The sequence below is a fragment of the Eleutherodactylus coqui genome, chromosome 7 (genome assembly GCF_035609145.1).
Source record: "Eleutherodactylus coqui strain aEleCoq1 chromosome 7, aEleCoq1.hap1, whole genome shotgun sequence".
In the NCBI taxonomy this organism is placed as follows: domain Eukaryota; kingdom Metazoa; phylum Chordata; class Amphibia; order Anura; family Eleutherodactylidae; genus Eleutherodactylus; species Eleutherodactylus coqui.
Genome location: NC_089843.1, coordinates 60,800,515 through 60,815,833, shown reverse-complemented (window position 1 = coordinate 60,815,833; position 15,319 = coordinate 60,800,515). Strand labels below are relative to the sequence as shown.

Below are 15,319 nucleotides of genomic sequence, written 5' to 3'. Positions count from 1 at the left end.
CGGCTGCTATATTAAGTCAATGGAAAGGGGCAGGGGAGTACGAGAAGTCAAATCTCCTGCAGCCTCCCTACCCCCCTGCTGGCCATTCTGTCAGTGAGCCAGTGATACCCGCTCCCATGCAACAGCACCGGAGCGAGTGTATGCGGGGACAAGTGTCGGGCATCGTTTGCCCAAAATTTGTCCTTTATAAATGGGCCTTTAGTCGCTATTTGACAAAAGGCACTTCTTCATCATCCATTGTGGGGGAGGGGCTTTGCGCTTCACTCAAGATAACCTGTTGTACCCAAACAGCCTAAACCTTGAACCATCTACTCATAATTCTGCTTTCCTGTCATCAACTGACTATTGCCTGTGGTCTCGTGCCTGCGCAAGGGTCAGTTCTGTGTATTGTTCTTGACCATGCTTTGGAGCCCCACTCAAGGATGGTACAGTAGTGGAGGTAGATATGTAGCAAATTTTATATCCAAATTGCATTGGTTATTACTAAGGGATTTTGGCATTGTGATTCTGGAGTAAACATTGCTGAAAATAGGTCTTTTTAGTCATTTCTAATGATTAATAAATTAGAATCATGTCTGTTATTTCAGTTTTTAATAATAATTTGGCTCCATTAGCCAGGTCGTTAATATGTTTTTAAATCAATTTAATGGTGCCCTGATAAGAAAAGGTGTCTTTCAGCATTGAAATTTCATAGTGTTTCCAATATTAAACGTTTAATTTATTTTTTTAATGTATGTTAAAGGGCCTTCTTTAGATATATATATATATATATATATATATATATATATATATATATATATATATATATATATATGTACACTGTAATTTATAGGATTGCTCTGTTACGAATTAAAGTCTGGTGTGAAGGTAAGATATAACGGAATTCCAAAAATGATTTCTTATATAATGTAATTTGTAATCATGTCATAAGGGACATAATTGTTATATGAATGTTTGGAAAGTGGGGATAGAATAGCATGTCAATATATAAACTGCTAGGCTTTGTCTGTGAAGATTTCTAGCTCAAAGGATTTTCTGTTTTCAGGTTGATTCACATGGAAACATTCTGCTCACAACTCTTGAGATCCGAAATGAAGTCAGTGGATCAGAAGTCTTAACTAGTACCATTGATCCCCGAGCCACCATGTTCTCCTATGACAGTGCAAGCATCCAGTATCGAAAGCCCATCGCCAATAGAGATATGTACAGCAGAAGCACCCTGGATAGGCACATAGTTCACAAAAAAGGTCGCTTAAGGAGAAGCGCCTCTCAAATGAAGATCAAAATTCCCGATTTGACTGATGTCAATGGTATAGACAGATGGTCGAGAATGATATTTCCTGTTGCATTTACTTTCTTTAATGTTGTGTATTGGCTTTATTATGTACACTAACTTATGCAGTTAGATCACCCTTTTGAAGACAGTAGTTCTATTTTTCTGATCCTGAAGGAACTGCATTAGCAATAGTGCTGCAAATTCAAGGTAAGATATTCAGCCATTAAAATGATTTTTAGTGTTTGCACACTACATTTAATTTTCAAACAGTAGGTTCTTTAGAAAGCAAGATCTTAGCTTTTACTAAAAATAGTTTGTTGTCTTCTGAACCGGAAGACAGAAATGACTCCAATACATTATGGTAAGAAAAAGCTTTATACATATATTAAACATTGTGTTTCGAGATTCTTAACCTCTTGGCTGCAAAAGGAAAATCCCAGCGACACGTTGCAGAGAAGGGGTTAGGGCACCAGTCTACACACATTTTATACTTTCAATGGATTTATCTGAAAGCCTTTTTTAAACATCAAGTCATTGTTTTTTATGAATACAGAATTGCCATTAAAGTCAAGTTGAGGTTTACAGCTACACGTCAACACTTTTTGGTAATCGAACACCAAATACATGGACATATCAGACATCACTGTCAAAAAAAAGATGACATACTTAGGGTATAAGATTATCTTCAATAGACTCTTTTATCTAATGTAGAAGGAAATATATGTTACGTCGAGAAATGATTGTTCACTGCCAAAACCCCTTTAAACTGCTGATAGCCACAGAGCGACAAAGTAAGTTTCATGGACTGAAATGCCATACTGGCATGCTATAAAAGAGCCCAAAGAGCACTCAAAGTGATAAATTAATGTGTTATGGGACCAATTGTTTTTGGCACCCAAGGAAAATATGTATTAATGATCATGTCCCATAAACCAATACTATACATTGGTGTACCTACAGGGTTGCAGCTTAGCCGTGTTGGAGCTTTAATTGTATGTTCTGACAGCCTTAAATGAATACGACAAGCCATGGAAAAGCCTGATAGCTTCCAAGCTTGTTTTGGTTAAGTGAAGAAAGGAGAGAACAGTTGATTGTAGCCGGGGCTGGTTTAACCCCTGAAATTTCTCATTCCTGACCACCATCACGGTCCTTCCAAACTGTTCTCTATAGAACAAGAAACAGCTATGATCATTGAGGTTTTCCCATGCCGACTTATATTTTTTTTTTACTCCAATTTCATACCTACTAATTATTAATTATCGCAACTCAACAACTGAATGAAAACTGGTTGTCTACATGAAATTAATTCTTGATTCGAGGTATGGGTACAAGATAAGAAATGAATGATTCTGACCTGATCTATGGTGTTTGTTAGTTGATTCTCTGTAGACTACTTGCACCATCTGTATGGTAACTGAAATGCTGGTCCTCTGAGAGAGAGGGACTTTATCTTTAACAGCACCAGTGCCTCCACTTAATCACAACTGACAAGCGCAGTCACAAAAGAGAATATATCTATCACTAGAAACAAACAATAATGATCACTATATACCATCACTGTCTTGCTGTGCTTGATCAGGAATTAAAAGGTGACAACTAAAAAAAATTCAAGTGAGCAAAATGTTTTTAAAGAAAACGAATAAATGAATGAATGAATGAATATTTTTAAAAAAAGCTTTACCTAAAATTCCCTAGTTGTATCAATGTGCACTGGCTTGTACAATAGGGCAGTAAGTAATGTTTCTTATAGATAACCAATAACATTCTACAGTATATATAATGATCACAAGTAATACCTGCCATTGAAGATATGGATTCTACTGAATGCCAAGTATAGACCAGCTGCTACTATCCTACCAATCAAGAGAGCATTCGAAAGAATTTCAGTGACCAAATTACTTGTGAACACTAAAGAGTCTCATCAAGAAACTTTTGGAATCACTTGTAGAACCAAAACCGGCTATGATAGATCGAGGACAGAGAGTTCTGGTAATAACTGGGTACAGTTAGACAAAATACCTAGTTTTTGCATACACCTATGACTTCGAGTTAAAGCGGCAAGTCGGAAAACACTCCTTTCAAGGAAAAACATCAAACCCACCGAAATTGTATGAAGAATTTCGATGAACTATGTAAAAATAAGTTATGGTGCCATGACACCAAGATTGAACTTTTTGGTTTTAATTCCAAATGACATGTTTGGCACCAAGACAGCAAAGATCATAACCCAGAGCACACATAACTAATGTGAAGTGTGGAGGTGTCTGAAATATGCTTTGGGGCTGCTTTTCTTCAGCTTGGATTACTGCTCTTAGGAAGTTGAATAAGAAAAGGAAATTTCACCTTCAAGGAGATGAAATAGGTCCAGGTCTGCCAACAAGTGGCTCCAAGGAAGTGAAGACCAATTCAAAAAGATATTCTGCTACAATACAGGTAAAGTGTCCACAAGTTAGTTATCAAGCCTTGTGCATAATTATGCAACCATAGTGGGGAACTTTTTCACCAACTCTAAAAAAAAATTCTACATTTGTTTTACACTTGAGTTTTCTTGGTTGTCAAATCACTTTAGAAATGGGGGAAAAAAAGGCAGACCAGATATATGTTGCTTTCAGGCTTAACATAAGAACCTGTCATTTTATTAAGGGTGTGTAGACTTTTTATATCAGTGGTGTCACATTTCACCTACATACATCTAAAATGTAAAAATGTAATATAGAGTCAAGAGAAAACTTGTTTTTATATATTTGTTTTTATCAATGAGACACAAAGGCCGATTGTGGCATAAAACAAACCGACATTTGGGTTACAGTTATTTGTTAATTTTTTAATACGTACATGGTGCAAATATTTTGCAGGGTTATTGACACATATAAATTGCAAATGTGTTTGCTATACAGTAGGAACTTATGTGCCTAATGTATACACAATCAGTACTTGTACTGACGATTTTGTTAACATCAATTAGAGGTATCTGTATATCTCTTGATAAAGATCCCTCAACTTTTGTTACCTAAAAGAGTTTGTCCCACTTCTAGCTGATTGGCTGCAGACAGCTCCATACATAGACGGCAGTGCCAACCCGGACCACTGCACAGAGTCCTATTGAAGTAAATTGGACTCAGCCTGCAGTACCAACCTGGGCCACTGCGCAATATTCGGAGCTGTCTGCTTTCTGCTATAAAACAGTTAGAGGAGGTACAACCTCTTTAATGTTGAAGACTATATTTTGCCCAATCCTGGTAGATTGTAATTGTAAATGATCAATTTCACAGATTTTCTACTTTTATTTGTATGTCTCATATGAATTGGTAACACATTAATATTACAGTTATTCCTACAGCCTTGTCCTGGATTGCTGCACCTAAATATATATATATGGAATCAAAACCTTCATTTTTGTCTGAAAGAAGCTACATAAACATATAGCATCAGCAGCATTATTGAATTGGTTGTGTAAAGAAAATAAAGAAACTCTGTCAGCTACTTTGAGCCATATATACAAAGTTTATGGTCTTAAAGTAGCTGACCAGCTGAGTTTAAGGATCTAAGTTTTATACTTACCTTCCCCACTGATCATCCGGGGGCAGCAATCAAACCCACTGCTGAATGCATTGAGTGGCATGCTAAGTAGTCCTCCCATTCTAAGAATAGGATTGTAGGAGTACTTAATGAGCACTCAGTGTACTACAAAGGGGTTTGAGTGCTGACACGGAGGAACGGTGGGGAAGGTTAGCATAAAGCTAACATCTCCAAATTTAGCTGGTCAGTTACTTTGAGTCCATAGGCTTAGTCTTTAGGGCTCAAAGTAGCTGACAGATTCAAAAAGTTGAACATTTTTAGAATTTAATACATAGATTCACACCCCTTACAATGGCCCATTGGTTGCTTATTCCACCTACCTCTAGTCCCTGCCCTGTGTTTCCTCTTCAGCTGTAGTTACCTGCTAATCTAATGTGTCAGGTTGTGTGCCACTATTGAAATGGATGAAGGCCCTCCATAGTTATTTTTCCGCTATGTCCGAAAATTGCTTCTGATGTTACTGCTTTTGTATAGTACTGTACATTGTTGCAGACTTTTTGGTATGGATTCTGCAATGAATATCTGCAACACAGAGACTTAGAACTCAGTATACTTAGGGAACAAGTACATCAATAAGCCTCCACACCAACTTACAACTGACAAACGGGTAACAAGGAACACATGCACATTGAGCGTAGAGATAGACGACATAGAAACAATCCATTTTACACCAAACTCATAATTTTACAGTTGGTGCAGCACAATGCCTCCATAAGACCCAACAGACAGAACCCACATGTGAATGCTACTTGTTTTATTGTCGTTTGGCTGTAATTGTTTTAATTTATTGTTTTAGTTATGGGAAAAATATTCTAGAACTGCTTCTACAAAAACCACAGTCACTGTTTCGACATACAGTTTACCAGCTGTTCCCATTCCCAATAAACACAATGAAAAAGAAAACATATAGTAGTTATCAGTGATGCAGTTGGAAAAAAATAAGTGAACCCTTTGGAAGTACCTGGATTCTGCATTGATTACTAATAAAATGTGGTCCAATTGTTTTCTAAGAGTGCTTTTAGACCTGCCAATTCGTAATTTGACCAAGTGAACGATGTCAGACTTCACTCATTCGCTGGAGCAGCCGGTTTATACAGATAGATACATCGTTGGCTTCTTCAAACGAGGAATTGTTCAGTCATTCCCATTCGCTGTGAATGAGAATGACTGAATGATCGGTATTTGAACCAAACAATAATTGACCGAGCCAACAATGATTTTTATGCCAGCATAAAATGAACGATGAACGAAAAGCCAACGATTTATTGAACGTCGGTCAATCGTTGGCTGTGTTTACGATTACCACTCATTTTCACTCTTTTGAATGATTTCTGGAACAATAATCGTTCCGTGTAAGAGGCCTTATCTGACAGTTATAGACAAATTCAATTGTACAAACCTTATTTGCAGCTGTAGGAAATGTTTGGTGGAAGTGATTGCTGCTAAAGGGGGATCTACAGGTTATCAAAATAAGTTTTCACTTACTTTTTCTGGATGTTTATTTAACCCTTTCCAATCCAATTTGTATCCTGGGTTTTCCTAGGGGGCTTACTCTTTTTCTGCCGTTAAACAACGGCGCTATCTGCTGGCTAAAACCAGTACTGCATGAGGTGACATGTTGGATAGGCTCTGACAGCAGAGAGGCTGGCAATATTCAGTAAGAGAACCCCGACGGATGTCTTCCAACATCGGAGCTGTACAGCCTTAAATTATAATGTCTTAAGACATCAGACAGTGGATTGGAAAGAGTTAATGTCCTCTAGAAAAGACATGAACAATACAACTTTTTGTGTGCTTGCTAGGTTGTGTTTGTTTATAGGGCTGCTATTACATAGCAGCGTTTCTCTTTTGCAAAACGGAGACGGAGAAATGATGATTATGACCGACACGTGGCCTCATCACGGTGATTGAACCGACAAGTCCACTTGGCTCCAACTGCTTTGGCAGTGGAGTGATGCTCTTGTAATAGCAGCCTGATTGTGCTTTATAGATAACAATCAGACTCATTTTATTCGTAATCAATGCAGAAATCCATGTGATTCCAAAGGGTTCACTTACTTTTTCTTGCATGTGTACAGCATGCACCTTTTCATGTATTCAGTGCACTGGAAAGAATTGTACTATGCCGACCGTTGGAAATGACGGGCTTAGTAAATTTACCCCCCTAGTGTATCCCTCGGAGCACAACCCTTATTTAGGCTCACAGTTTGTGCAGAGCTGTACTCATTTTCAGGAGTCCGGTGTTCATCGATGACTCATGTTCTGTCTCCCACCACAAGCGTATTGCTCGTCAGGGGCAGCACCTGCTGGCGTGCAGTTTACAATTCCGCAGGGGGTAGAACTCATTTATCAAAACTCTTCAACAGTAAGACTGTCCTTGTTGTGGGTTCAGAAATGTTTGGAGGTCGGCAGTGGCCATTTTCAACATCTTCTCTGGTGACTCTGAGCTCACCAAGAACCAAGGTGGGCATCTGTATTCACTCATGTGAGATATTATTGTCGCAACGACAGATATTGTGAAATTACGGGGTTGCACTTTGACTGAAACACCTTGTACATAAATATGAGCGTATGCATGTGTCCTCAAGGGCACATTCACAACTGCGCCAGGGGTTCTGGTTTATTTCTGTTTTTCAGCTACATCCTCAGAACTAAACAACGAAAATGCCGGAACTGCTGGATCTGGCACATCCTAGTCCCAAACAGCACCGTATAGAATCCCCATAGACTATAATGGGGTCTGCCGGCTTCCAACACTCCAACTGTCACTTTTCTGGATGAAATAGCACAGCATGCGCTGCTATTTCGTCCAAGATTTCATATCGGCTCTGCACCAGAGGCTCCACATAGAACCTGTAACACAGATGTGGACTCTTGTCACTTTACTAGTAGAAAAAACATTCTTACAGCAAGTCCTAGAAATTGTAAAAGGTCAAAAAGCTAGACAAGAAAAGCAGGTGCACAATAAAGATTAATGGATCGCCATATTACTAGTATCATAGATACATATCAATAAGAGACGGACGGAATGTTCTGCAACAGTGTTGCGGAATATATCCTCCTGCGGAATAGTCAGCACCAAAATCCATACTGCTAACGTCTGGATTTTGGTGCGCCATTAAAAAAAGAAGACTTCTGCCAGAAGTTCCGCATCAAGATCCGCAGTTAGCAGTGTGGATTTGGGTGTGGAATTTAGGGACAATATGTTCCACAATGCCGTTGCAGAATATTCCATCCTGTGTAAAAGGTCTTGCAGACAAATTCCTGCAGCTGTTTTAAAGGTCGTTGACTAGAGAGCTGATACAAAACCGGAGCTGCTAGAGCAGCTGTTGGGAATAACCTATGTCACATACCGCGGCGAGATCATTATTCATATACTTTAGTCTATATAGAATGGATTTTCATACTTAGAATTTATACAAACAATATATATTATCTGCTACACTCACATCATGGATATAGCTGCAAGAAAAAGTAAGTGAACCCTTCGCAGTTACTGGATTTCTGCATTGATTACTGGTAAAATGTGGTTTGATTGTTATCTAAGTCACAATTATAGAGAAACACAATCTAAGTGAACTAATCAATGCAGAAAGTCAGGTACTTCCAGATGGTCACTTAATGTTTTCTTACAATTCTAGCTGTAGAATATCGGAAAATGTATCTTAGATATCTGCATCCGTGATACCAAGATAAAACTTCTATAAGTCAGGTCTCTTTGCTTTTCTGTAAGGCTGCTTTCAGACTAGTGTACTTTTGCTCCTTATTAGGTTTGTGTTGAAGGGACCATAATATGGAGCTAATGTAAATCTATAGGGCTAATCACATGACTGTATTCTTTACAGCCGTTTTTCGAAAATGCAGCATGATTTGTTTTTTGGGGCATTTGCCTCCATATTTGCATTCTTTTCTATTGGGCATATATGTATCAGTGTTTGCCCAATAAAAAAATATAAAAATGCGAGAGCGAAGACGGATGAAAAATTTATGACATATGGATCTAATGTTTTTTGAAATACATTCGTAATACGGACGAGTTTTCATATGCTTATCTAAAACTGGCCTGAAGTGAATATAAAGGGATTTTCCCATTGCTTCACAACCACTTTGTCCTTCCTGCTGCTGTTGACCAGGACATGTGACTGCTGCAGCCAATCACTGGCCACAGCAGTGACCTTCTATGGCCAATGGTTGACTGCAGCAGTCACATGTCCTGGTCAGCAGCAACCAGGATGAACAGAGTGGTCATGAAGCGATTTTAAGATATAGGCAAACCCCTTTAAGTATTGCGGTGTATTTGACAATATTATAAACTAAAATGATTTTATCAACATTCTAATATTTTTGCCCATATTCAAGAATTAGTCCATTTTTTTAGGATCTCCATTGAGTCAACCCCATTTAAGATATGTTCACAATCAGTATTTTTGCTATATTACTGAAATGTTACATAACAGTAAATTATTTTTTTCCACACATTACAGCCACAATATTTCCTAATCCTTACAGGCTTGGCGTGGTTTTCTGATACTTATCCTCACCAATGTTAATGAGGAAAAATGGTACAGAAATGTAGTTTTTTTGAGAAGCAGTTCTATTGATAATTTGATATTCCTTTTATTAAACAAAAGTGGAAAAGGGTCTTATTTTGTAGAGATTTTTCAGCTTGTGCTGCATACACTGGGTATAGGATCACCCCTCTTATATACTGCTGGAGGCAGATAACACAGGTTACAATAGTTATTGCTCCTACTCCCTTTCCCTGCATAGTCCCCTGTGCACACATCACAGAACATGCCCACAACACTCCGATAGAAGTTCATAAGTCACATATTGCAGAGCATGCCCATAACACTCCCCCATAGTAGTTCATAAGGCACATATCGCAGAGCATGCCCATAACACTCACCTATAGAAGTTTATAAGTCACATATTGCAGAGCATGCCCATAACACTCACCCATAGACGTTCATAAGGCACATATCGCAGAGCATGCCCACAACACTCTTCCATAGAGGTTCATAAAGCAGATATCATAGAAAATGCCTACAACACTCTCCCATAGAAGTTCATAAAGCACATATTGAAGAAAATGCCCACAAGACCATCCGATAAAAGTCCATAAGGCAGATATCGCAGAGCATACCCACAACACTCTTCCTTAGAAAAGTCCATAAGGCACTTATCACAGAGCATACCCACAACATTTTTCACTAATAGTCCAATAGGCACATATCGCTGAGCATACCCACAACACTCTCCCATAGAAGTCCGTAAGGCACATATCGCAGAGCGTACCCATAAGATTGTCCCATAGTAGTACATAAGGCACTTATCACAGAGCATGCCCACAACATTCTTCACTCATAGTCCAATAGGCACATATCGCAGAGCCTACCCACAACACTCTCCCATAGACGTCCACAAGGCACATATGGCAGAGCATATCTATAGCACTTCCCAATAGAAATCCATAAGGCACATATCACAAAGCATGCCCACAACACTGTCCAATAGACAGTCATCATAAGGCACATATCACAGAGCATGCCCACAACACTCTAGTAGAATTTCATAAGTCATTTCCTGTCTTATTTTTTATTTTACCGGTTCATGCTGTAAAGACAATCGCTGGAACTTCACAACTTGCAGCAGCTCAGGTAAAAAGGCTGCTCTTATAATCATGTTAAGAAAATGAAAGCATATACAATCAGAACATTTAAAAAAAAATAAAAAAAATAATAAATTTGAGTCCATATTTTTAATCAGACCTTGAAGTAAGGTGATAGATACCCTTCAATCTATCCCTCTTACACTGTTATAGTTTATACACCGAGTAAAGAGATACAATAAAGCTGTGTATATTCTTACACTATCCACTGTGCTACAATAATGTTCATACCTCCCAGCTTTTACGAAGCTGCTAACTTTGTACATACATGTTAATCATTTAGCTAGATCCTTGAGAAATAACCAGCACCAGCTTCTATTAGGTCATGGAAAACAATAAAACTCGATTGCTATGTTTAACTCCAATACACTAGATATCTTACCAGTTATTCACAATGTTGCACATCATGGCTGAATATAGTGCCTTATACAGCTGTATAACATTTCCAGGAAAATTAATAGATTATGTAATCCCTCTTAATTGCACCAAAGTCTAAAGCTAGAAATAATGGACTTTCAAAGCTTTTGAGGGGTTCAACTTTGTCAAAATGTTTATTTGAAGTGATACGCCATCTTGGAACCTCTTTATATAGTAAACTGGAAACTGCATAAGGCCGGGTTCACATAGGGCAGACCCAATTTTTTTAATATTCTGCCCAAAACCCAAATTGGATCCAAAAACAGGAGGAAGAGGAGGTCTATCTTTTATTAAACTCTTCCTGTGCGTTGGATCCATTACTGGTTTTGCCTTACAAAGACCTATGAAAAAGTGCACTAACTGTGCTGTGTGTGAATACGGCCGAACCATAAGAACGTATTATAATGTTTATAATCTGAATGGGTCCCTTTAGCTGCATAAATAATATGCAGGCAGAAAATTTCAAACTCAGAAACGTTTCCCGGCAGACCCTTCATCAGACTGCTGTTTACAGATCTTTGTAGTCTGTTAACTGACTCCTGGCATTCATAAAACATCCAATGGATTCTAGCAGCAAGGGTATGAGAACCTTAGAGACAGATCATATTACTGCTATTGGGCCTCTGGAGAGAGAAGGGGTATTCCAAGTTGATCTCATCCCCATTTTAATAGGTGGGGGGGAACTTCTACATGGATGGGGTCTACACAGGTCCTGTAATATTAGCAAACAAAGAAAAGGAAAAATGTACGAAGAGGGTTTTTTAGCACTTTGCAAAAAGTTTATAAGTGTAGGGAATGGACTAAAGTAAAAAAAAAGAAGCACCCGTTAAATGTCCCACTGACCCAGTGCAGTCACTTAAGTCCCTGTCACTTCAGTCTTTGTTGATGTAGTCCTTGAAGATTCGGCAGTGGTTCCATGCTGTTTGTCATTTAGATGACCACTGCAGCCAATCACTTCTTCAGACTACTAAACAGCATGTGACTACTGCTGGAGCTTCTGGGACAAAGGTTGCAATTAACCAGTAGGACTTTAATAGGGGTTCTTCGGGACTAAACTACTGATAACCTATCCTCAGGATAGGTCATCAATAGTTTATTGGCAGGGTCTACTACTTGGAATCCTTGCCGATCACCTGACTGAAGAAGCTGTAGCACTCCAGTGAGCATGGCAGCCTCTTCTCAGGCTAGTGATGTCACATTCAATCATCATATGACCTGAGAGCAACTCCATCCCATTCAAGTGCTACAATACCAGGCACAACAGCCATGCAATGTATGGCGCTATGTCTGGTATGGATCAAAGTGAACATGCTGATCAGCTGGGGTCCCAAGTGATGGACCCCCAGCAATCAACTATTAATGATCTCTTTAAGTGTGAGTACTGCTTAGTTTTTATTTGAGTCCCTTTCCAACCTTTATAAACCTTTTAAAATGTGTAGGAAAATCCATTCTAGTTATGAAAACGGTATGGGACACCAAAACCCCCTTATCGCAGGTGGCTAGGTGTGTCATGTTGTCAAGTGTAGCCTGAAAAGTACTTAATCTCTACTAAGGGGCTTCTAATTGTATATGTACATCATCGACTTGCAGTACGCTCCAGTGAAGCAAAGAGATTCCAATAACAACATTAAATTAAGGAATCTGTTATTTATGCAATTCTTTCATCTATTCTTGAAGCTAACTCCAAGATGGAACATTGTTTTAAGATGTTATGTAGTTTGCAGGATAATGTCCTACCCATCATGTTCAAGATTGGGTTTACATGCTACTTTTTACTTGACAATCTGATTAATTATTGTATCAGGATTATTATACAAACCAATCTGAAAATCGGGTGAAAATTATCCCTTTCCAAGGGTGGCTTTACACGAGATAACTGTCGTCCAGATAATCCTTACAATGAGTGAATGCAAATGATTGTTGTTCCGTGTCAACGCGGCCGCCAACAGGATGACGAGTGAAAATTCGATCACTAGTCGTTAGTCATTTTGTTTCAACTCACCTAAAAAAATTACTTGCTGGTTAATCAAAAGTTGACTGGTGTAAAGTCCCAGTCATTCGTGCTTGAATGATTTGTGAATGACTTTGCATGGAGGTCCCTCCTACGAATGATATGTTGGCAGACAAGTCATGAACAACATGATCTCTATGTAAAGAAAACAAACGACTGTCATTTGTACACTTCAGCAACTTTTTGACCGATTATCTGAACTATAGTTGCTCAACGTAAAAGGTACCAATTGATTGAGTCAATCATATTGATGACACAGATTTCTATCACATCAGGTTAAGGCTATGTTCACATTTGTATTAATGGCTTTGTTTAGAATGCAAACCACTAAACACTGTCAGATCTGTCACAATGCAGTTGGTGTCAGTCATTTTGATAAGACGAATAAAACTGAATATAGCCTAAGGGTTTATTGACACCTTCAAGAAATCACCCTTATCTCTAGTTTGGTCAGGGACTGCAATTCCTCATGAAACCAATTCAATAGACTATTGCAAGAAGCTAGCAAGGGCCCTAGATGGTCACAAAATACTCTTAGAAGATAGAGATCATGTGACAGAGTATCTCAAAATCATGTTGTTTTGAAAAGCTGGTTATGTAATGACACACATATCTGAACATCAGCCAAGAGGAAAAGTAAGGGTTAGTTCACATCAGCGTCAGGGAATTCCGTTTTCCAGCTCACTTCGGGGAGCAGGAAATCGGCACCCCCTGGCCCAAACAGTTCTGTCTTATGATGGAACCAAACTGTGCCTAACAGACCCCAATTGACTATAATGGGATCGGTTCAATTTCCGGCTAGGAGTCCGGCATTTTGCCAGAATTTACTGGATGAAATGGCGTTGCTTGCGATGGTATTTTGTCCTATTATCTAGTGGAAATCAGTAACAGAGATTCCGAACAAAACCTCCGACACTGCTGTGAACAAACCCTAGGGAAGGACACATTTGTATATGCGGTTTCCATACAAAGCCATATTAAAGCTGTTTGAATGCAGCCTAAATTTAAGCCCACAATGGCAAAAATTGTCACTTCACAAGTACTACAGGTCATTAAGGGCTTGTTAACATCTGCGTCAGACCTCAATCGCAGGTTTTTCTTAAAATACAGAACAACATAGCGCAGCATGCTGTGCTACTTCTTCTGGAAAAATTCCAGAGGGCTTAATGGAAGCTGAATGGACTCCATTAAAGTCAATGGAATCCATTTGGCATCATTCATTTCTGTCTTGTGAAGGAAAGGGCTTTCATTTTTCTGCTGCCATGACGTAACAGCGATGTGAACCAGCGGAAAAACACAGTTTACAATTAATGGGATGGCATGCAAATAATATCATGTAAATCCACTATAAAAAGTTGCATTTAAGGGGAAGTGTCATGGTAATAAAAAAACAAAACTGAAGATGCGCACAGAGCATTCCGTAATATGAATCATACCTACTTTGAGCTTAATTTGTTTCAACACAGTATTAAAAAAAATTCCACCTTTCTGAAAATAAAATAGATTAGGTACTTTATGGTGATTCAAAAATAAGTCTATCAGACTTCACTTGGACCAATAATTTCCATTTAAATAAGCAAATTGTATGGGCGACATTCACAAAACCAGAAAGAGACATGCTTGCCCAATAGGAAGAAGGGAATATGTCACTACCAGACATGTTTTTTGGCGACTTAATTCCCGTGAGAACAAAGAATTGGGCATGTTGAAGTCCAACATGCCCAATGCTTCTATATCCTTAGAGGGAAGTAGGGACACTCCAATACACAATAGATAGTCAGCCAATCCTGCTGACGTTTATGGCCACTGGTGTATATAGCCCCCTTTAAACTGGGCAGACACTTGAAATTATACAATTATATGAATTCAGCCAATCTTTTTCATTTTGGCAGGATTGGCAGAAGATGTTGTGTATTAAGGATTTCCTGACTGTACCCCCACTGCAGACATTGGGAGAAAAGGGATCAGGCATGTTGAACTGCCAAGGGGTCTGGCAGTAATTTTTTTCCCTCATCCCATTGAAATAAACATGCATGCTTAGTAGTGTTGACCAAACCAAACTAGTTCAATTCGCTCAACACTAGTCCTGAATGCTGGTGTATAATACTGTCTAAGAGTGATAAAAGCCCTGTACAACACTCTCAGAATGTTAGATAGGACTTTCACAACTCTTCGACGGTGTTATACACCAGTTTTAGAGGCCTTGGTGATCTTCCAGCTCAGTACGAACTAATTCGGACCAAACCAAATCTTTTGCAAAAGTTTAGCGAACGAGTTGAGCTGAACTTTTCAAAACTTCACTGATCAGTAATACTGAGTATGCATTTTATGGTAAAGGCATGAAAAATAGCTGTCAACTGAGTGA

The 15,319-nt window shown here is 38.7% G+C and overlaps 1 protein-coding gene across 4 annotated transcripts in view; it reads left to right on the top strand.

Moving 5' to 3' along the window:
* Positions 1 to 1,393, top strand: part of GABRB1 (gamma-aminobutyric acid type A receptor subunit beta1) — a 545,263-nt gene extending 543,870 nt beyond the window's left edge. For all 4 annotated transcript variants that reach the window (XM_066573124.1, XM_066573122.1, XM_066573121.1 and 1 more), the window contains one exon: positions 1,046 to 1,393. In XM_066573124.1, coding sequence (XP_066429221.1) covers positions 1,046 to 1,393 — 348 coding nt within the window. The remainder of the gene's footprint in view (positions 1 to 1,045) is intronic.
* Positions 1,394 to 15,319: the final 13,926 nt, after the last annotated feature.